Source organism: Hemitrygon akajei, chromosome 1 (assembly GCF_048418815.1).
Source record: "Hemitrygon akajei chromosome 1, sHemAka1.3, whole genome shotgun sequence".
Classification (NCBI taxonomy): Eukaryota; Metazoa; Chordata; class Chondrichthyes; order Myliobatiformes; family Dasyatidae; genus Hemitrygon; species Hemitrygon akajei.
In genome coordinates, this window is record NC_133124.1 from 108,362,606 (window position 1) to 108,384,790 (window position 22,185).

Below are 22,185 nucleotides of genomic sequence, written 5' to 3' on the forward strand. Positions count from 1 at the left end.
GAAGATTTAAACTTCTTCAGGGTAGACATCCCTGAAAGAGACTACCCAGTAGAGTAGTAAATCACAAACAGGAAATGTCTGCAGATGCTGGAAATCCAAAGCAACACACAATGTGTTGCAAAAGATAGGGTTATGGTATGTGCCATGCAGGTAAGGCTATAGTAATACAGAAACAATGACTGAGTCAGTGTTACAGATGAATGACTTGTATTAGAAATGGGCAGTTCTTGTGCAGAAGAGAAAGTGAGTTATCTGAAGTTGTGTAATTAGAAGGTCTGCGAGGCTTCATTGTACCAAAACAGGGAATAAGTTATTCCTCAAGTGTACTTTGGGTCTCCGTTTCATCCTATAGTGCAATAGGCTAGAGTGGGATAAGTAGTAAAAGTAATTCTGTTTCTCTATCTACAGATGTTGCCTGAATCTTTTCAGCATTTTCTGTTTCAATTTCATTATCAGACATGACTTAGTTAAAAACCACATGATAAATATTAAAGCAGAGAGTCTAATCTTGAATGAAAAGGCAAACCCTGAGGAACAATTTATCGGAAGAAGGTGAGATAGAAATGTACAAATCTGGAACTATAATTCCAGTGTTTTAGGACTTCAGTGCCAGTCTGGTGAAGTTAATAAAATCCGGTTATGCTGGAGTCTCAAGTTGGAGGACCATAATAACTGGGGTTATAGGATAAATGGTAACACTGAGAAAGGTAAGGTCACTCAGAATTTCAAAGTTGAGGCATTTCTCATTCAGGAGCTGATGTAGGTGACTGAGTACAAGATGATGAAGAATAGGATTTGGTTCAATTGAGGATGCAAATAGCGGTTTATAAAAGATACAGAATGTTGGGTGTGTATGACCTATACACAATGGGAATCTATTCCTTCAACTGCTGTATTTGCATCTTGGTGACATTCAGTTTTAAAAAAAGGCTTTAATTTAAAATGCCTGATACATTTCTAATAAACCTTCAGAGTATTTTGCATTTTATTTACTATGTCAAATTGTAGTGCCATTCCCTCTTTGAAGGTGATGGAAGTTTCAGTGTAATGTATGGTCTAGCGAGATGAAAGATGCTTTAGGTGTGAGAATCAGACAGAGTTTAGCAATTACAGTGGAGGGAATGTCACGAGTTGAGGATTTGGATGACTGTAGTAAGGAGATAAGCATGTTTGCCTAATTGTTAATTAAGATCATACTATCTATGTCACTGCCATTTTCCTGCACTCACCCCATATCCCCTGACTACTTTAATATTTGAAATCTTTTGATTTCTCACCTTCCAGGGAACCGAGAATAATGTAGTCAAGTTTACCAATAATACAAACCAGGGTGACAGTGAGCACTGTTGAGGAGGATGCAGAGAGACGTAAAAGAGATATAGACAAGATAATTAAGTGGGTGAGGATGTGGCATTTGGAGTACAATATGGAAAATCATGATGTCATCCACTTCAGCAGAATAAATAAAGGCACAGAGTTTTGGTTTAAATGGTGAGAATTGATGTCAGAAATGAAGTTGCAAAAAGCCATTCTGAAAGCAAGTGTCTGTTGTCCTTTATTGGAAGTGGATTTGATTGCAGAAGCAAATATTTTTTACTGAAGTGAAAGACGGGCCGGGTGAGACTGCACTTGAGACATTATACACAGGTGTGATTTCCCACCTAATAAAGGGTATATTAACTGTATAAAATGAAGGTTTGCCAGATTGATTCTTGGAAGATTTTCCTACGATGACTAATTAAGCAGCTATGCTGACTTGATTATGCAAACTGGTTGCATATTCTGTTGTTCTTTTTAAAGGAGAGCTGATCTTGCTAATAGCATAGACTCAATGATGTAATTTTCCCTGATGGGGTTTTCTGAACAGGCTCAAAATTTAAAAATAAAGGGTAACCAATTCAGGAAGGAGTTGAGAAAAAATACTTAACCCAAAGGACAAGGAGCCTTTAGACATTCTATCTAGAGGGTGTTGGAGGCTCAAAGTTTGAGTTTATTCAAGAGAGGAGATAATTTGGGCATTATGAGAGTGAAAGGAACTAGAAATGGTATAGGAAAGTGGTGATGGTGCAAAAGGTTAGAGTTAACTTATTAACATAATAGCAGAATGTTATTGTGCATGAACGTTTCAGTAAAAATTAGCTTGGGACAGGTGTATAATGCTGGCAATGCTCTCAAGTTGGAATTAAGTAAATGATCCTCCTGAAGAAGATCAGACTTCAAGCAAGATGAAAGTGGTATGTCCAGTTTGCAGGAGTCAGACTCTTCCAGAGCAGAATAACTGATGTGTGGTTTTATGAAGGTCCAATAGAGGCCAATTAACCTGTTAACCTACATATCATTGTAATATAGGAAGAAAGCAGAGCACGTGGAGAAAATTGAGGCAGACACAGAAGAAGATACAGGGAGGGGATAGATTTTAAGATCAAAGCAGTTGGTGATTGAAGATAATTTGTAAGAGCAGAGATAAAATGTGAAAGTTTTGAGGAGATGGGTGATTAAAGTTGATTTGAAGTGCAGAAGAACAGGAACAATGAAATGTTAATAACTATGTGTATATTAGCTAGTTATAGAAGACAATGAGAATCTTAATGGAAAATTGAAACAGCATCAGTAAAGCATGTAGTGTTTCTCCTTGATGTTAATGCCAGAAATTCATTAATATTTGAACTTAAGCTAATCAGTTTAAAATCCTGATATTTTATCGTTCTTCAGTATGAAACCCAAGTCACAGCTCAAATTGAGATTATTTGAAGACCATTTGTGTCTGAGAAGATAGAGTTGCTAAATGTGTCTTTCTGGTGTGTAATAAATTTTTACTGAATTTTGCAGGCACTATAGAAGAACATGGTGCAGAGGAGCTATTGAACTTGGAACCCATGCAGTCTCCTGCACATGAAATTAAGGGTTCAACAACATCATCTTCAGAACCGCTACTTCCAAACTCTCCGACTGAGGTTACAGGTATGCATTGTGACAAGAGTGTAGAATCATCTTGAATTGCCTTGGTTCCTACCTGCATAAAGCTGATGATTATTTTCAAATACCAATAGTGGTTTTCAGTCAATTCTAATATAGGCCTATAAGAAGAAGATTGAAAGTATAAATGGTGCCATAGAAACTCTCGCTCAATGTCAGCAAAACCAAAGAGCAGAATATTGACTACAGGAGGAGGAAACTCATTAGGATCTCTTCTGGGGGAGATATGACCTGTACAAAAGGGATGAATTACAGCTGAACCAGAGGAGGGAACCAATATACTTGTGGGCACGTTGGCTACAGATGGTCAGAAGGATCTAAATTAATTTGACAAGGGGATGGAACTGGAGTAATAGTGCTGAAGATGAGGTAGTTGGTTTACAGAGGCAATATGTGGTGCGAGTCCTAGCAAGGAGAGCCTGATGATAGGGCAGACCAGGGCAATGGGATGAGTTGCAGTGTGAAAAGTGTGAATACAGGACTAAAGGCTTTATATTTGAATGCGTACAGTATATGGAATAAAGTTGAGGAACTTGTAGCAGAATTACAGATGGACAATAATGATGAGGTAGGCATCACTGAATCATGGCTGAAAGAAGATTATAGATAGGCACTTAATGTCCAAGGATACACATTGTATCGAAAGAGCAGGCTGAGAGGGTATTATGGCTCTGTATTATGCTAAAAAATGAATTAAATCATTAGAAAGAAGTGGCATAAGGTCAGAAGGTGTTGCATCGTTGTGGATAGAACTAAGGAACAGCAAGGGTAAAAAGACCCTCATAGATGTTATATGCAGACCCCCAATCAGTAGTAAGGATGTGGTTTACAAGTTACGATGTGAGATAGAAAATGCATGTCAAAAGGGCAATGTTACAATAGTCATGGGGGATTTCAATATGCAGGTAGATTGGGAAAATCAGGTTGGTGCTGGATTCCTAGAAGGAGAATTTCTACAATGTCTACGAGATGGCATTTTAGAGCAGGTTGTTGTTGAGCCAACTAGGGGTTCAGCTATTCTGAATTGGGTTTTGCGCAATGCACCACTATTAATTGGAGAGCTTAAGGTAAAGGAACTATTGGGGCAAGTGATCATAATATGTTGCAATTCACCGTGAAGTTTGAGGAGAAGCTGAAGTCAGATGTATCAGTATTACAGTGGAGTAAAGGAAATTGCAGAGGCATGAGGGAGGAATTGGCCAGAATTGATTGGAAAAGAACACTAGCAGGAATGACAGCAGAGCAGCAATGGCTGGTAGTTCTGGAAGCAATTTGGAAAGCACAGAATATATACATTTCAAAGAGGAAGAAGTATTTCTAAAGGCAATTCTTTGCCTTTGACAGAAAGATGACAGAACCATGGTTAACAAGGGAAGTCAAAGCCAACATAGATGCCAAAGAGAGGATGTATAATAGAGCAAAGATTAGTGGGAAGTTAGAAGATTGGGAAGCTTTTAAATGCCAATTGAAGGCAACTTTAAAAAAAGTCATTAAGCAGGTAAAGATGGAATATGAAAGTAAGATAGCCAGTAATATTAAAGAGGACACCAAAAGTTTCTTCAGATATACAGTATAAAGTGTAAAAGAGAGGTGAGAGTGGATATCAGACTGCTGGAAAATGATGCTGAAGAGGTAGTAATGGGGGACAAGGAAATGGCGGGCGAACTGAATAAGTATTTTGCATCAGACTTTACCTTGGAAGTCACTAGCAGTGTAGTGGAAGTTCCAGGTGTCAGGTGTTATGAAGTGTGTGAAGTTGCCATAACTAGAGAGAAGGTTCTTGGAGAAACTGAAAGGTCTGAAGGTAGAAAAGTCACCTGGACCAGAAGGTGTACACTCCAGGGTTCTGAAAGAGGTGGATGAAGAGATTGTGGAGGCATTAGTAATGATCTGTCAAGAATTGCTATATTCTGGAATGGTTCCAGAAGACTGGAAATGTCACTCCACTCTTCAAGAAGGGAGAGGGGCAGAAGAAAGAAAACTATTGGCCAGTTAATCTGACCTCAGTGGTTGTAAAGATGTTGAAATCAGTTGTTATGGGTGTGGTTTCTGGGTATTTGGAGGCACATGATAAGATGGACTGTAGTCAGCATGGTTTCCTCAAGGGAAAATCTTGTTAGAATTCTTTGGAAAAAATAACAAGCAGAATAGACAAAGGAGAATCTGTTGATGTTGTGTATTTGGGTGTTCAGAAGGCCTTTGACAAGGTGCCACACAGGAAGCTGCTTAACAAACTACGAGCCCATGATATTACAGGGGAGATTGTAGCATGGATAAAGCAGTGGCTGACTTGCAGGTGGCAAAGAGTGGAAATAAAGGGAGCCTTTTTTGGTTGGCTGCCAGTGACTCATGGTGTTCCACAAGGGTCTGAGTTGGGATTACTTCTTTTTACATTATATGTCAATAATTTTGAGTGATTGAATTGCAGATTAAATGTGGCAAATATTCAGGGGATATTTGTGTAGAGTTCTGTATAGGTACGTTCCAATGAGACAGGGAAGTTATAGTAGAGTACAGGAAGCGTAGTGTACAAAGGCTGTAATAAATCCAGTCAAGAAGAAAAAAGCTTACAAAAGGTTCAGAAAGCTAGACAATGTTACAGTTCTAGAAAATTGTAAGGCTACTAGGAAGGAGCTTAAGAAGGAAATTAGGAGAGCCAGAAGGCCTTGGCAGGCAGAATTAAGGAAAGCCCCAAGGCATCCTACAAGTATGTGAAGAGCAAGAGGATAAGACGTGAAAGAATAGGACGTATGAAGTGTGACAGTGGGAAAGTGTGTATGGAACCGGAGGAAATAGTGGAGGTACTTAATGAATACTTCAGTATTCACTATGGAAGAGGATCTTGGTGATTGTAGTGATGACTTGCAGCAGACTGAAAAGCTTGAGCATGTAGTTATTAAGAAAGAGGATGTGTTGGAACTTTTGGAAAGCATCAAGTTAGATAAGTTGCCGGGACAGGACGAGATGTACCCTAGGCTACTGTGGGAGGCGAGGGAGGAGATTGCTGAGCCTCTGGTGATGATCTTTGCATCATCAATGGGGATGGGAGAGGTTCCGGAGGATTGGAGGGTTGTGGATGTTGTTCCTTTATTCAAGAAAGGGAGCAGAGATAGCCCAAGAAGTTATAGACCAGTGAGTCTTATCTCAGTGGTTGGTAAGTTGATGGAGAAGATCCTGAGAAGCAGGATTTATGAACATTTGGAGAGGTATAATATGATGAGGAATAGTCAGCATGGCTTTGACAAGGGCAGGTCATGCCTTAAGAGCCTGATTTAATTTTTTGAGGATGTGGCGAAACACATTGATGAAGGAAGAGCAGTAGATGTAGTGTATATGGATTTCAGCAAGGCATTTGAGAAGGTACCCCATGCAAGGCTTATTGGGAAAGTAAGGAGGCATGGGATCCAAGGGGACATTGCTTTGTGGATCGAGAACTGGCTTGCCCACAGAAGGCAAAGAGTGGTTGTAGACGGGGCATATTCTGCATGGAGGTCGGTCACCAGTGGAATGCCTCAGGGATCTGACCTGACTCTTCGTGATTTTTATAAATGATCTGGATGAGGAAGTGGAGTATGGGTTAGTAAGTTTGCTGATGACACAAAGGTTGGAGGTGTGGATAGTGTGGAGGGCTGTCAGAGGTTACAGCAGGACATTGATAGGGTGCAAAACTGGGCTGAGAAGTGGCAGATGGAGTTCAACCCAGATAAGTGTGAAGTGGTTCATTTTGGTAGGTCAAATATGATGGCAGAATATAGTATTAATGGTAAGACTCTTGGCAGTGTGGATGATCAGAGGGATCTTGGGATCCGAGTCCATAGGACGCTTAAAGCAGCTGTGCAGGTTGACTGTGTGGTTAAGAAGGCGTATGGTGTATAGGCCTCATCAATCATGGGAATTGAATTTAGGAGCCAAGAGGTAATGTTGCAGCTATATAGGACCCTGGTCAGACCCCACTTGGAGTACTGTGCTCAGTTCTGGTCGCCTCACTATGGGAAGGATGTGGAAGCCATAGAAAGGGTGCAGAGGAGATTTACAAGGATGTTGCCTGGATTGGGGAGCATGCCTTATGAGAGTAGGTTGAGTGAACTTGGCCTTTTCTCCTTGGAGCAGAGGAGGATGAGAGGTGACCTGATAGAGGTGTATATGATGAGAGGCGTTGATCGTGTGGATAGTCAGATGCTTTTTCCCAGGGCTGAAGTGGTTGACATGAGAGGGCACAGATTTAAGGTGCTGGGGAGTAGGTACAGAGGAGATGTCAGGGGTAAGTTTTTTTTCACAGAGAGTGGTGAGTGCGTTGGAATGGGCTGCCAGCAATGGTGGCGGAGGCGAATACGATAAGGTCTTTTAAGAGACTTTTAGATGGGTACATGGAGCTTAGTAGAATAGAGGGCTATAGGTAAGCCTAGTAATTTCTAAGGTAGGGACATGTTTGGCACAACTTTGTGGGCCAAAGGGCATGTATTGTGCTGTAGGTTTTCTACATTTCCATGTTTCTGCTAACGAAGAGAAGTGTAGAGGCAAGTATTTTTAAGGAAGTAAAGAGGCTATGGAAGGACTTACCTAATTTAGGAGAAAAGGCAAAAAAGTGGCAGATGGAATACAGTGTCGGGAAGTGTACGGTCATGCACTTTAGTAGAAGAAATGAAAGGCTTGATTATTTTCTAAATGGAGAAAAAATACAAATATCTGAAGTACAAAGGGATTTGGAAGTCTTTGTGCAGGATACCCTGAAGGTTAATTTTTTGGTTGAATCTCTGGTGAGGAAGGCAAATGCAATGCTAGCCTTCATTTCAAGAGTACTAGAATGTAAAAGCAAAGATGTAATGTTGAGACTTTATAAAGCAGTGGTGAGTATTGTGAACAGTTTTGGGCCCCTTAGAAAAGAAGTGCTGAAACTGGAAAGGATTCAAAGGAAGTTCATGAAAATGATTCCAGGGTTAAATGTAAAAGAACATTTAATGGATCTGGGCCTGCATTGACTGGAATTCAGAAGAAAGTGGGGTGACCTAATTGAAGCCTATTGAATGGTGAAAGGTCTTGATAGTATGAATATAGAGAGAATATTTGCTATGGTGGTGGAGTCTTAAGACCAGAGGACTTAGCCTCAGAATAGAGGGTGTTCATTTTGAACAGAGATGAGGAATTTCATTTGCTAGAGAGTCTTGAATCTGTGGAATTCATTACTACAGGCAGCTGTGTAGGCTAAGTCTTTATGTATGTTTAAGGCAGAGGTTGACGGTGTCTTGATTGATCAGAGCCTGAAGAGATGCAGGGGAAAGGCAGAAGTTTGGAGCTGAGAGGGAAAATGGATCAGCCATGATGACATGGAGCAGACTTGATGGACCAAATGGCCTAATTCTGTTCCTATATCTTACGTTCTTGTGCTGTAGCCCATCTGCTTCAAGGTTTGAAGTGTTGTGCATTGAGAGATGCTCTTCTGAACACTAATGTTGTAATGTGTGGTTATTTGAGTTGCTGTCACCTTTCTGTCAGCTTGAATCAGTCTGGCCATTCTCATCTGACCTCTCTCATTTTTATCCACCGATCTGCCATTCTCTGGATGCTTTCTGTTTCTCACACCATACTCAGTAAACTTGAGATAGAGACTGTTGTGCATGAAAATCTAGGAAGTCAGCAATTTCTGAGATGCTTAAACCACCACATCTGGCACCAACATTCTTTACCTTTTTGACATTTGGTCTGAACAACAACTGATTCTCTTGACCAAGTTTGTATGCTTTCAGGCATTGAGTTGCTGCCACATCATTGTATTTGAATCTTTGTACTTCTCTGTCCATCAGGCTGAGGCCTAGATATTCCGTTAATTCAAAATAAAATTCATAAATGTCCGATACATTCTGTTTTTTTGTTTTGACACTAAGCTCTGGTTCTCAATTTCAAAGCCAGAGAAAAGATCATGTGCCATCCCAGGAATCACTTTAATGAGTCTTTGCCTTTTAAGGCAATTATAATCATGTTTAAGTAAAGAGACCAAAACTGTACATGGTGGTCCAAGTGTAATCTTACCAAGGTATTCCAAATGTAGTCTTAGCAAGAGCTCTAAGAAAGAGAGAGCTGAATATTCTTGTGCAGAGTTGCCAAAGGCAGCTATGGTCAACAATTAATTTGAAAACTAAAATAACTTTATTGTTTATTGCCAAGGGAATTTGTTTCAGTATATTGTGGGTTACTGTGCCTCATTGCTCTTCTTGCTTATAGAATGATTTAAACGCATTGGAAGTAGTTTGGAAAAGTTTTATCAGTCTGATACCTAGGATGACAAAGTGGATAGGGACAGATGCTTTCTCTTGTAGGAGAATCTAGAACTTGGAGCTACTAAGTATTTAAAAATGAAAGATCACCTTTTTAAGACTCATATGAGTTGAACTTTTTTATGAAGTGTTGTGAGTCTTCCTCAAAGGACTGTCAGCAGAATATTTTTTAAAGGAGATTCTTCATAAGGAGAAAATTCACAATAAGTAGATTGGAATATAGAGATGAAGCTGCCTTCAGGTTCTTTCTTGTATCAGGAAAGAAGTACACAGCCATTCTAACATCTTTCCATGCTCTTCTGCTGTTTGCAGCTAATGCTAAACAAATAGTTGCTAAATTATGTGTTGAATGGCTGCGAAGGCTTGAGGGGCTGAGTGGCCTGCTCGTCTTCCTAATCCTTAAGTTTGTATGTTCTCCTCTTTGCTGCAAGCGAATCTGCTATCACTTCTTCCCTGATATAGGTGTGACGCATGTGCAAAAGAATGTGGTTGGCTTTCATTTGTTTTTTGAAATAAACAGTGTTCAGGAACAATTGAGGATACTTCTTATATAAGATAAGAGGAAAAAAAAGATTGCTGCTTCCTACCATCCTGTACTCACTCTTATTATTATAATAATTTATAAATGCCTTTTGAACTCTAGTGGCTTATGAATTTCATTCCTGCTAGCTGTGCCTTCAATGAATGTTAATGAAGTTGTTAAACATTATTTCCTTTTTTTGCCTCAAATGAATATTCACCCCCACAATAAGTTTCCAGCATTTTATCAATAAGATTATAAGAGATAGGAACAGAATTTAGCCATTTGGCCTATCCGAGTCTGCTCTGCTAGTTCATCATGGCAGATGTCCATTTTCACTTTCAGTGCCATTTTCTTGCTTTGTCCCCATAACCTTTCATGCCCTCACTAATCAAACAGACTAATCAAGAACCTATCAACCTCCGCCTTAAGTATATCCAATGGGTGGGCCTCCACAGTTTGCCTATGGTAATAAACTCCAGAGATTCCCCACCCTCTGGCTAAAGAAATTCATCCTCGTTTCCATTCTAGATGGATGTCCCTTGATTCTGATGCTGTGCCCTCAGGTCCTAGACTCAGAGTCCTGCCATGTGCAGAAGTTCGCTGATGACACGGCCATAGTGGGGTGTGTCAGGAATGGACAGGAGGAGGAGTATAGGAAACTGATACAGGACTTTGTGATATGGTGCAACTCAAACTACCTGCGTCTCAATATCACCAAGACCAAGGAGATGGTGGTGGACTTTAGGAGATCTAGGCCTCATATGGAGCCAGTGATCATTAATGGAGAATGTGTGGAGCAGGTTAAGACCTACAAGTATCTGGGAGTACAGTTAGACGAGAAGCTTGACTGGACTGCCAACACAGATGCCTTGTGCAGGAAGGCACAGAGTCGAATGTACTTCCTAAGAAGGTTGGCGTCATTCAATGTCTGTAGTGAGATGCTGAAGATGTTCTATAGGTCAGTTGTGGAGAGCGCCCTCTTCTTTGTGGTGGCGTGTTGGGGAGGCAGCATTAAGAAGAGGGACGCCTCACGTCTTAATAAGCTGGTAAGGAAGGCGGGCTCTGTCGTGGGCAAAGTACTGGAGAGTTTAACATCGGTAGCTGAGCGAAGGGCGCTGAGTAGGCTACGGTCAATTATGGATAACTCTGAACATCCTCTACATAGCACCATCCAGAGACAGAGAAGCAGTTTCAGTGACAGGTTACTATCGATGCAATGCTCCTCAGACAGGATGAAGAGGTCAATACTCCCCAATGCCATTAGGCTTTACAATTCTACCGCCAGGACTTAAGAACTTTTTAAAAGCTATTATTAATGCTTTTTGAGATGGTGATTTAGATGCATATCATATTTTTTACTGAGTTAAGTATTGTATGTAATTAGTTTTGCTACAACAAGTGTATGGGACATTGGAAAAAAAGTTGAATTTCCCCATGGGGATGAATAAAGTATCTATCTATCTATCTATCTATCTATCACCCTTCTCAGAAACATTCTCGCCACATCCAATCTATCTAGGCCTTTGAAGATCTGATGAGTTTCAATGAGAACCAACCTCCCCCTCCCTCACCACCCCACCACCCTTCTAAAGTCTAGTGAGTACAGGCCCAGAGCCATTAAACACTCCTCATGATAACTCTTTCATTCCCTGAATCATTCATACTAACCTTCTCTGAATTCTCTCCAACGCCAGCATCTACTTTCTTCCAATAAGGAGCTGAAAACTGCTCACAATACTCCCAAGTGAGGCCTCACCAGTGCCTTATAAAGCCTCAGCATTACATCCTTGCTTTAGAGCTATATTTTAGTTCTCTTGAATGCTAATTTGCCTTCCTCACCATTGACTTGACCTGCAAATTAACCTTTAGAGAAGCCTGCATGAGGACTCCCAAGTTCCTTTACACCTTGGATTTTTGAGTTTTTTGCCTGTTTAGAAAATAATCTATGCTTTTGTTTCTTCTACCAAAGTGCAAGACCATACACTTTCCAACACTGTATTCCATCTGCCACTTCCTTGCCCGTTCTCCAAATCTGCTAAATACTGCTGTAGACTCCCTGCATCCTCAACGCTACCTGCTCCTCTGCCTATATTTGCATCATTTACAAATCTGGCCACAAAACCATCAGATTCTGTGAACATAATCGTTGGCATATAACATGAAAAGAAGTGGTCCCAAAACTAAACCCTTACAGAACACCACTAGTCATTGGCAGCCAACCAGAAAAGGCTCCCTTTACTCCCATTCATTGCCTCCTGCCATTCAGCCAATGCCCTTTCCATGCTAGTATCTTTCCTGTAATACCATAGGGTCTTACATTGTTAAGTAGCCTCATGTGTGGCACCTTGTCAAAGGCAGTCTGAAAATCCAAGTACACAACATCCAACATCCATCTTTTGTCTGTCCTACTTGTTTTTTCCTCAGAGAACTGCTAGTGTCTTCCACAGTGAAGAAAATGTAAAATACTTATTTAGTTCATCTGCCATTTCTTTGTCCCCAATTACTACCTCTTCAGCTTCATTTTCCAGTAATCTGATATATACTCTAGCTTCTCTTCTACTCTTTATTATTTCTGAAAAAGCTTTTGGTATCCTCTTTAATATTATTGGCTAGCTTACCTTAATATTTCATTTCTCCTCCCCGCCCCATGGCATTTTTAGTTGTCTTGTTAGTCTTCAATTTCCCCAATCTTCTAACCTCTGATTAATTTTTGCTCTACTATATATGCCCTCTCTTTTGCTTTTGTTTTAGACTTCCCTTGTCAGCCACTGTTAATGTCATCTTGCCTTTGGAGTACTACTACTTCCTTGGGATGTATCTATCCTGTGCTTTCAAATTGTTCCCAGAAATTCCAGCCTTCGCCGTTCTGTCATAACCTTTCCATTCAACTTTTAACAGCTTCTCTCTCATGCCACTATAATTCCCTTTACTATATATATCTAAGGTGCCTAAGACTTTTACAGGGTACTGTAGTGATTTTATATATGCTGCTGCAAAAAAAAATCAAAATTTCATGACATACGTGAGTGATAATAAACCTGATTCTGATATAGGACTCTGTGGATTGGGAGGGGGGAATCATGGTTGGGAAAAAGTGAGAGTACTGGATGCATCAGGAAGACATTCTGTAATGATCAATAAACTGATTGTTTGGTATCAAATGACCTTGCCTGGAGTCCTGGGGTGTATCTGCACCCGTGCAGACCCCGCTCAGCATTTCTTCTCTGTTATCTGTCCCACATCCCTCCTGCAGTGCTTGCCATTCCAAACATCTTTGTTCCTGCCAGATTTACAAACTCGTTCTCTCAGATTTTATTTGTGTGTGTAGTCTGTCTGTCTGTCTGTCTCTCTCTCTCCCTCTCCCCACTCTCCCCCCTCTCCCCCCTCTCTCTCTCTCTCTCTCTCTCTCTCTCTCTCTCTTATATATATATATATATATATTCCAACAACTAGACCCACTCATCTGTAATTTTCCATTTATAATGTTACTGTTTTTTTAATAGACATGTTAGTATTCCAGTTGGACTATTTCAGAGCCTGAGAAAGTTTGGAAGATTGTTACTGATGCATCCACTGCATCTGCTGTCAGCTATTTTTGAAACTTGGGTTTCAGGGGATTTATCTGGTGCTTGTCTCCTTAATTTCTTCAGTGTTATAGCTCACTAGGTATTTTGTGTGTTATTGAAATGTTCATGGCACCTGAAGATTCCAGCATGGCTAGAGGGAGAGTAGTATTTTAGAAAAATCTGTCCTTCTGATTCTTGACTACATTTTGTTTCCAATAAATTTTCTGTGGGAGGGAGCTGATCTTCATAACTGGTGGGCGAAGACTGCAACTATACTGCATAAGTAAGGTCATCCTGCTGTATCTTGTTGACCTGCACTATGCAAATAATGCTTCTGTTTGGAGCTGAGCTTTACATTTGCCAAATCATTTACTGAAATATAAGAGGATGGGTCTTTAAATAAGTGTCTGTAAGGCATAGTTCCTTTATCAACCTACTTTTATCTAGCTGTGAGGCCTCAGGAAACATTGCCCATTTTCCACATTGGCGACACAGTAATGCAGCTGGAAAAGTTGATATCTCCCAGCTCCAAGCCCATGTTTGATCCTGGCTCCCAGTGTTGACTGTATGGAGTTTGCACCTTCTTCCTTGTCACTGTCTGTGTTTCTTCTAGGTGTTCCAGTTCTTCACACATACCAAAGTGTGGTGAATTGGTGAGTTAATTCACCCCTAGTGTGTATTTAAGTGCAGTAGTAGAATTTGGGAGAAATTTCTGTGCTATATGAGAGTATGATTCTGTCTTGGGAGCCAACTTTGGGGAAAGGCAAATATCGATGATGAGATTCCCTATCACTTTCAGTGTATCATTGCAGCTTTGTTCAATTGAGGAACAGATATTTGAAGGTCAAGACCTTTGGCCTGTCATAAAACACATGATCAACTAGGCAGCAGTTATCTCTGCTTCCCGTTTACTTTGAACAGGTGAATCTATGCAGTGCCTCTCCCAGGCCTCAGCCCCAGTATTGAGGTGCTGCTCCATTTCTGTTGGCTGCTACATTCATGTACCTGATACTAGACTCCCAAAATAGACGCTCTATTCCAAGCTTTGTCATGGTGGTGATTACCGAGCAGATCCAAGGAAAAGAATTGGATATGTTCATAGCCTCTTGGACGAGCAACACCTGAGATCTCTGGCTCCAGCCATTTAAATTGCAAGAGGATGATTCAGCATATGTTATCATGAACTTTGGGTCCATTCACAGTAAATACAGAATCCCTGTATGAGTGGTGAAAGAAGTGCACAGCCATGTTAACATCTTTCCATGTTTTTCTGCTATTCCCAGCTAATGATAAACAAATACATGCAGAATAATGGCAACATCACTGAATGGAATAATTTGATCATTCAAGTTTGTGCTGATTCTCTGCAAAAGCAATACAGCAATAATGATTTCATTACCCTACTCCAAGATGTTACTCATTCTCGTACTTTTTTCAAATTGCTCAAATGTCATCTATAAGTTTGCCAATGACACTACCGTTGGCAGAATTCCAAATGGCAACAAGGGGGCATACTGGAGAGAGATCAGCTGGTTGAGTGGTGTCACAACAGCAACTTTGTCCTCACTTTCAACAAGGCCAAGGAATTGATTGCGGATCAGGAAGGGGAAGTCAGGAGAACACACACCAGTCTACATTGAGGGTGAACAATAAAAATGGTGAACAGCTTTGAGTTCCTGCGTATGAACATCTAGCTGTATTTATCTTGGGTCCAACACTGATGCAATCAGTAAAAAGGCATGCCAACAGTTACACTCCATTAAGAGTTTGAGGAGATCTGTTATACCACTAAAAACACTAGCATATTTCTGCACATATATGATGGAGAGTATTCCAACTTTTTGCATCACTGCCTAGTATGGTGGCTCTAATGCAGAAGATTGAAAGAGGCTGTTGAGAGATGTAGGTTCAGCCAGCTCCATCATAGGCACATCTTCAAAGGGTGGTGTCTTAAAGAAGGTGGCATCCATCATTAAGGATCCTCACTATCCAGAAATGCCTCTCCCACAATCAGATTTCGAAAAGTCCATGAGCACCATCTCCCTACTCCTCTTTTGCACTATCTATTCATTTATTCATTGTAACTTATAGATAATTTCTTATGTTTTGCAATGTGCTGCTACCACAAAACAACAAAATGTATGACATACTATATATCAGTAATAATAAACCTGAATACTTTCTGCTGTCTTACTGGTGTAGATCTCATATTATTTGGAGTTGCATTATTGTAGCTCTCTATGCCTTTCTCTGTTCTAAGGCAAATTATCTTTGCTTTTCCAGCCTTCTAACAGGAAATCTGTCCAGTACTCCCTCCAAGGCCTTTATGTTGGGCTGGAATTGCTTGATCCAACCCGTCCTGCTAACCTTACTACATAATTCCCATGGCAACACTAGCCTTTTGTGACCTTGCAAATTAAATTGAGCTTGGGATTTCAGTGTTGTGATTGTCTCATGAAGCAGAATGATATATACCAAGTGGCACCTAAGCCTCTCACGGTGGATCCTGCTCTATTTCTGGACCATACTAATGACCTCTTGATAGATTATGCTGCAAAAGGCATTTTTAAAACATATTTTTAAATGGCTCTGGTATGTCAATTGTGCATGCTTAAAAATAGGTGAAACATTTTTTAAAAAATAATTTAAAAATTGGAAAATTTTACTTAAAATGCATTTAGAAACACTACCTGAAATTACTACTTCAGAAAAGGGTCACTCTAAATACCATTCAAATTAATGAGGTCACTCTGTATATGTTAACCATGTACTGGTCTGAAGACTATTATTCTTTGGCGTACCACAATTGAGCTCCCCTGGACTTGGAAGTGAATCCAGCAACAGAACAAGAAGTCAGTTGTCTTATGTCTTATATCTGACATCTAGCACAGCCCTAGTTTGTCTGTTCTAATGCATAGATACAGAGGTTGGGTCCATACTGATCAGCTGTTGTGACAAGTTGACAGTTCTGTGCAAGAGATCAGCACAGTCTGATTCATACTTCCTAAGATGTGACTAAGCTAGCATTTAATACACAGTTCATTGTGTCTTCCTCACTTTGGTGTCCTACCTCTGTGTTGAATTAAGAAAATAAAATGCTAGGGCTGTATTATAAAAAAAATCTCACTCTGAGGTGAAGATCAATTTTACATAAATAAGCTGTCTCATTTAAATTATAATACTGTGACCCAAATTTTAATGAAGCATATTTCTTCCCCCTCAACATCTTGTAGAAGAACCAACGTTTGAAGAAAAGGAAAACCAAGAATCGGTCCAGCTTTCTTTTGAGGAAATGGCTTCTCAGGAAGAAGAAATTGTTGATTCTACTCTTAAAACCAGAGGTATAAATAGGAAAAAGTTGAAGTAAACTCAACATTTGATTTCTTATGATAGAACTTTGTATACTCCTCACCTGGATGCTTATCACCTTTCTACCTTGGATCAAGTTAGATTCTTCATTTCTCCCTCTCTAACAGTCTCTATCGCAACCTTGAACTGCTTCTCTTTGAATCTTTTTCCTGTCTTGATTTTCTTCGTCTGAGTACCTTGTCATGCTTTAAATGGAGCACACATCTCATTGTTATTTTAAGCCACCTCTGTTCTCTTTTTCCTGCTGCCAGTTTTTATTACTGAGTTTTTCTTTAAACCTAAGCCTTTTAACCTTAATTGCCACTGTATCTGACAGTTTCTTTTAACAACTGTCTTTGACATTCAAATAATACTTATAGGGAGGAAAAAATGCCTTCTCTTTTACTTTTCATACAGCCATCCTGCAAGCTATACCCTGCTCCTATTGAAACCTTGCTTGTCTTCCTCTTTATGAGTATTGAAAAATACAGTGCTTCTTGCTTTCCTTTTAGTTTCATATATTTTTTGTGAAATCACAAAAAAGGCATGAACCTATTTCCCATGTCTACTTCAGATGTTTTCCGTAGAAACTTACTCCATAGAAACTTGCAACTTGGTATTTTAGATGAAAGTTTTCCACCTGTTTGCTTCCAATGTTTCTTTTATTCTTTGGCATTGTGAACTGTTGACTGTCCATTTTGAATTTTCTGGTAGATTAGACAGTGAGGGCAGGAAGAGTCTGAGAATTATTATTTGATTTGCTTTCAATCTTGCTTAAAGATGATAACCCTAAATCTGACTTCAGTGTTGGGCATCTCAGCACCACTTTTCCTAGTGGTTGCCTCCACGAAAAGTTTGGTTAAGTCAGTGGATCCTGTACCATATTATAGCCTGTTGCTCATTTATGCATATGTAATCATTATTATGTGCCATGTTTTATGATGTGGGCGATCATGGTCTTGACCATATTGTTCTTTGCAATTTTTTCTACAGAAGTGATTTTCCATTGCCTTCTTCTGTGCACTGTCTTTTCCAAGAAGAGTGAACCCGTCAATTATCAATAATCTCTAGAGATTGTTTACCTGGCATTATTAGTTGCATAACCAGCACTTGTGATATGCACCAGCTGCTCAGTCAACCAGCTTCCACCTGCCCCTGTGGCTTCACGTGACCCTGATCGTGGGAGGCAAACGGGTGCTACACCTTTCCCAAGGGTGACCTCCTGGCTTTCAGAGGAAAGGAGCGTCTTACACTATGCCACCCCAGCTGCATATATACACAGAACTATTCCTACATGTTTACTAAACAGTCGTTTAAATGGGGATGGTGATTTTTTTTTTGAAGGGAAAGGCCTTTTGGGAATATGGAGCTTTGGTTATATTAAATTAGATCTACTTAAGCCAGATTGAACTCTGGACTTCTGGTCTATACTGCTAGGTGCTTTTTGATGTCATTTTTTCAACAGTCTGTTCTTGTGCAATCACATTTTTCTTTTTCTTTGGCTTACAGTTCTCTGTTGTGCTTGTGCAGATTCCACGGCTGCACTAATCAGGAGGAAGTCACAAATAGCAGAATGGCACTTTCACTAGCAGAGGTGGAATCCAGTTCATGAATAACAATGCAGCAACATTGCAATAGCATATTGCTGACATTTTTTTTGAAGCAATACTTGTTTTAGTTGAAGACCTTTAGAAGAGTTTTAAATAGCTTGAGTTTCCAAATGATTGTGAACCATATTTGAAAGCCAAAAGGTCGGGTGTTGAGTCTTAGAGCAAGAAAGTCTTGCTGCAGCTCTATAAAACCTTAGTCAGACCACATTTGGAGTATTGTATGCAGTTCTGGCCCCCATTTAGGAAAGATGTGGAATTGGTGCAGAAGAGATTTATCAGGATGCTGCCTGGATTAGAGGGTAGGAGCTGCAAGGAAAGGTTGGAAAACTTAGGTTGTTCTCCTTTGAGCATCAGAGGCTGAAAGGTGGCCTTTAAAATTGAGAGACATAGATTGGGTTGATGGTCAGAATCTTCTCCTCGGGATAGAAATGTCAAACATCGTTAAACAAGTTTTTAAGGTTGGGGGTGGGGTGGCATGTTTAAAAGCAAGGTCAAGGGCACCTGCTACACAGAATGGGCTACCAGGAATAGTCATGAAATCAGAGAGTTTAAGAGGTTTTTAGATGATCACATGAATATAGAAGGATTGGAAAGTTACGTACTATACATAGGAAGAGGTCATTTGGTATAAGTTGGCATCAAGGTTTACATAACATGAACCGAATGGCTTATACACTGCTGTAATATTCTATGTTCTAAGTTCAGTGGACTATATGGTAATGAGTTTCATGGAGCTGGGATTTCTGACGGGGTAAAACAAAATGGATGAGGTAATCTCAGCGCCTCTTGGTGAAAGATGGCCAGGATTCATGACGTTGCCCTTTTGAATGACTTCTAAATAAAAAGGCAAATATTATTCTGTAATGATGGAATTGGATATCACTCTGATTTCTCTCCAATGCATGATATCTGCAGAAAGACTTTTATATTAAAAAATCTATTTGTTGATAAGTGAACACCAAACATTCACTGATGTGGTTTTCAGTTTTAACTTTTCAGTACACTATTTGAGAATGGTTACTTTTATCATGAAGGCCATTGAGGTAGAGACTGTTTTATTATGAGAATAGTAGGTAAGTATTTAAAGTAAAAGGAAATGTAGACTGGGGCAGTCACTATGTTTGATACTGTTCCATAATGTGAATATTTATACTTTTAAGTGCTAACATTAAATTACCAATACTAAATCACCAACTGTTTTTTTCATCTCTATGTATAGCCATGTGAACAAAAATGGTAAATTACTATTTTGTTTGTAGTTACAGAACTTGAAGGAAATCTAGTTGCAGAAGTAAGGCCTTTGGAAGAAGACTTGGAAAAGACTGAATTGCCAATGATGCCAACTCTGAAGTCCATGGAATCTGCACAGACAATGGAAGGTAGGGAATAAAATTTAACATTTGATACTACTTAAATGTTTGGTTAAGAACATCTGCCCATTATGATTCTGAGTCATACATATCAGGATGGCGTTGGTTCAATCCCATGTCAATACCAAGTTGAGTGTAACCAGCTTGGATAGCAGTTAAAGTTTCAGTTGATCTCTGCATCCCTGTGGAAGAATGTAGGGGTGGGAGAGGGATGGCTGGGTGGCGAGGAATTATCAATCACGTTCTTGCTCTGATGATTAACCTTAAAATGCATTCTGGACTTTGGGGTGATTGCAATATTTGATTTTATCCAAGCTTTCTATTTGCTTTCATCATGAATGCATTAAATCCCCTAGAATCTAGCGAGGAATATTTGCCTTCAAAAATAAAGGTTGACATTTGGAAGAAATTGAGAGAAAATAAGATATTAGCATGTTTGCTTCTGAGCCCAAAGTTGTGTAGGGATGCTGCACAAAGATTAGGGAAAATTGTCTGTGGGGGGGGGGGCATTAAAACAGTGCATTTCAGTTTTACTTACTTTGTTCTTTTTTCTAATTTTGCTTTTGGGAATTACTTTTGCGATTATGTTTTGATATATTAATTGCAATGACAGTAATTCAATAACACAGGATACAGGAATTGAAATCCCACCAAGACAAATTGTAACACTAAAGTTTGGGTCTGGTTTATCATCAAAAATTGACTACCAAAGCTGTCACAATTTTGTGACAATTCAATGCCTTTGCTAATTTCCATTAAGCTTTCCACCTTGCCTGTCTGGACTGTATGCAATTTCATATGTGCAAGAGGTGACTGTTTCCTTCAGTTTCTTCAGGGAATTACATGGTACATTCTTCAGGGATGTACAGCTCAGCAAGAGTTGCCTTGACACTTTCCCTTTGGCTTTTTAAAAAAAATAAATGACCTTGAAATAAAACTGCAGCAGAATTAAGGGTTGACCTGAATTTGAGTTTAAAAGTGCCTTGCAGTCATAAAATGGAAGGTTGTTTTTCCAGAGTATATTTAAAACTAGTTCAGTTGGCAAATGTGCCATATGGTACAGTATTAAGCTATGCTGATGGGATTGTTCCTCTGTATTTCCTAAGCTAGTTAGTTTCAAGGCCAGGGAGGAGTGATGACTTGCCAGAGAAGGGAGTCAAACAAGCTACTTCAGCTAATGTACAGGTATGAGCATCTGATGAGAACAGATAGAGCATTTGAATAATGTGCATAGGTTAGTTACAAGTAAACAATGGCTATATAGGGAGGGTATTGGAAAGTTGCTTGTACATAGGATGACCTTCATCAGAACTTTCTCCTTTCAGACAATAATGAGAACATACTAGAGAGTGGAAGGAGGGTGCAGTGAGCTGGTGTAACACACTCTAAGAATGGTAGTCGAAAGATAGAAGTTTACACAATACAAGTTTAACTGGATGAAGGGTAGTTTCAAAACAGTAACTCAGTTATGGTGCATCAATGTAAGGGAGTAAAAGTCACTGAGCAATATTGTGCACTTTGTAGCCAATGGCAAGAATGCATCTGGTGAGTGTAAAAGGGGAATGACTCTCATTCATTTTCAATTTCATATGTGACCTACTTAAATGTTTCAGACTGTTATAAACGCTCAAACCCTTAATCTTAATATGATTTGTATTACATCCTACTTTATTAGTTTTGTATTAACAGAATGCTGAGGAAAGGAGAACATAGAACTATAACAGTACAGCACAGGAACAGGCTCTTCAGCCCACAATGCTGTACTGAACCAATTAAATTAGTAATTAGCTAATTTAACTAATTTCTTCTGCCTGCACAATGTCCATATCCCTCCATTCTCCTCACATTCATGATGCTATCTACACATCTCTTAAAAATCCCTAATGTATCTGCCTCTACCAGCACCCTAGGCATCACATTCCAGGTACTCATCATTCTTGTGTTTTTAAAAAAGAATCTTAACCCCACTTACCTTATTTCCATGCCCTCTGATATTAGACTTCTCAATCCTGTGGAAAAGAGACTGTCTGTCTGTCTTATCTATCTATGCCTCTCATAATCTTATAAACCTCTGTCACATCTCCCCCCAGCCATGAGAGTCTGTTCAAACGCTTGTTATAGCACATGCCCTCTAATCCAGGCAACATCTTGGTAAACCTCTTCTGCATCCTCTCCAAAGCCTTTAAATCCTTCCTATAATGGAGCAACCAGAACTGTATGTAATACTCCAAATGCAACCTAACTACAGTTTTAAAAGCTGCAACATACTGACTTTTGAATTCATTGCCTCAGCTAATAAAGGCAAGCTTAACCACCCTGTCAACCTGTATAGCCACTTTCACTGAATTATGACCTTGGACAGCAAGGTACCTCTGTCCGTCAACACTGTTAAGAGTCTTGCCCTTAACAGTGTACTTTCTCTTTGTTACACCTTGGTAGGTCAAACATTTCACATTTGCCCGGGTTAAACTCCATCTGCCAGTGAACTATGCTGTCCACAACACCACCTGTCTTCGTATC

The 22,185-nt window shown here is 39.7% G+C and overlaps 1 protein-coding gene across 9 annotated transcripts in view; it reads left to right on the top strand.

Annotated features, from left to right (window-relative positions):
- LOC140729553 (uncharacterized) overlaps positions 1-22,185 on the top strand; it is a 281,549-nt gene that overhangs the window by 170,110 nt on the left and 89,254 nt on the right. For 8 of the 9 annotated variants that reach the window (XM_073049421.1, XM_073049432.1, XM_073049452.1 and 5 more), the window contains 3 exons: positions 2,830-2,961; positions 16,571-16,678; positions 19,555-19,674. In XM_073049421.1, coding sequence (XP_072905522.1) covers positions 2,830-2,961; positions 16,571-16,678; positions 19,555-19,674 — 360 coding nt within the window. The remainder of the gene's footprint in view (positions 1-2,829; positions 2,962-16,570; positions 16,679-19,554; positions 19,675-22,185) is intronic. The other variant, XM_073049463.1, reaches the window with a different exon arrangement.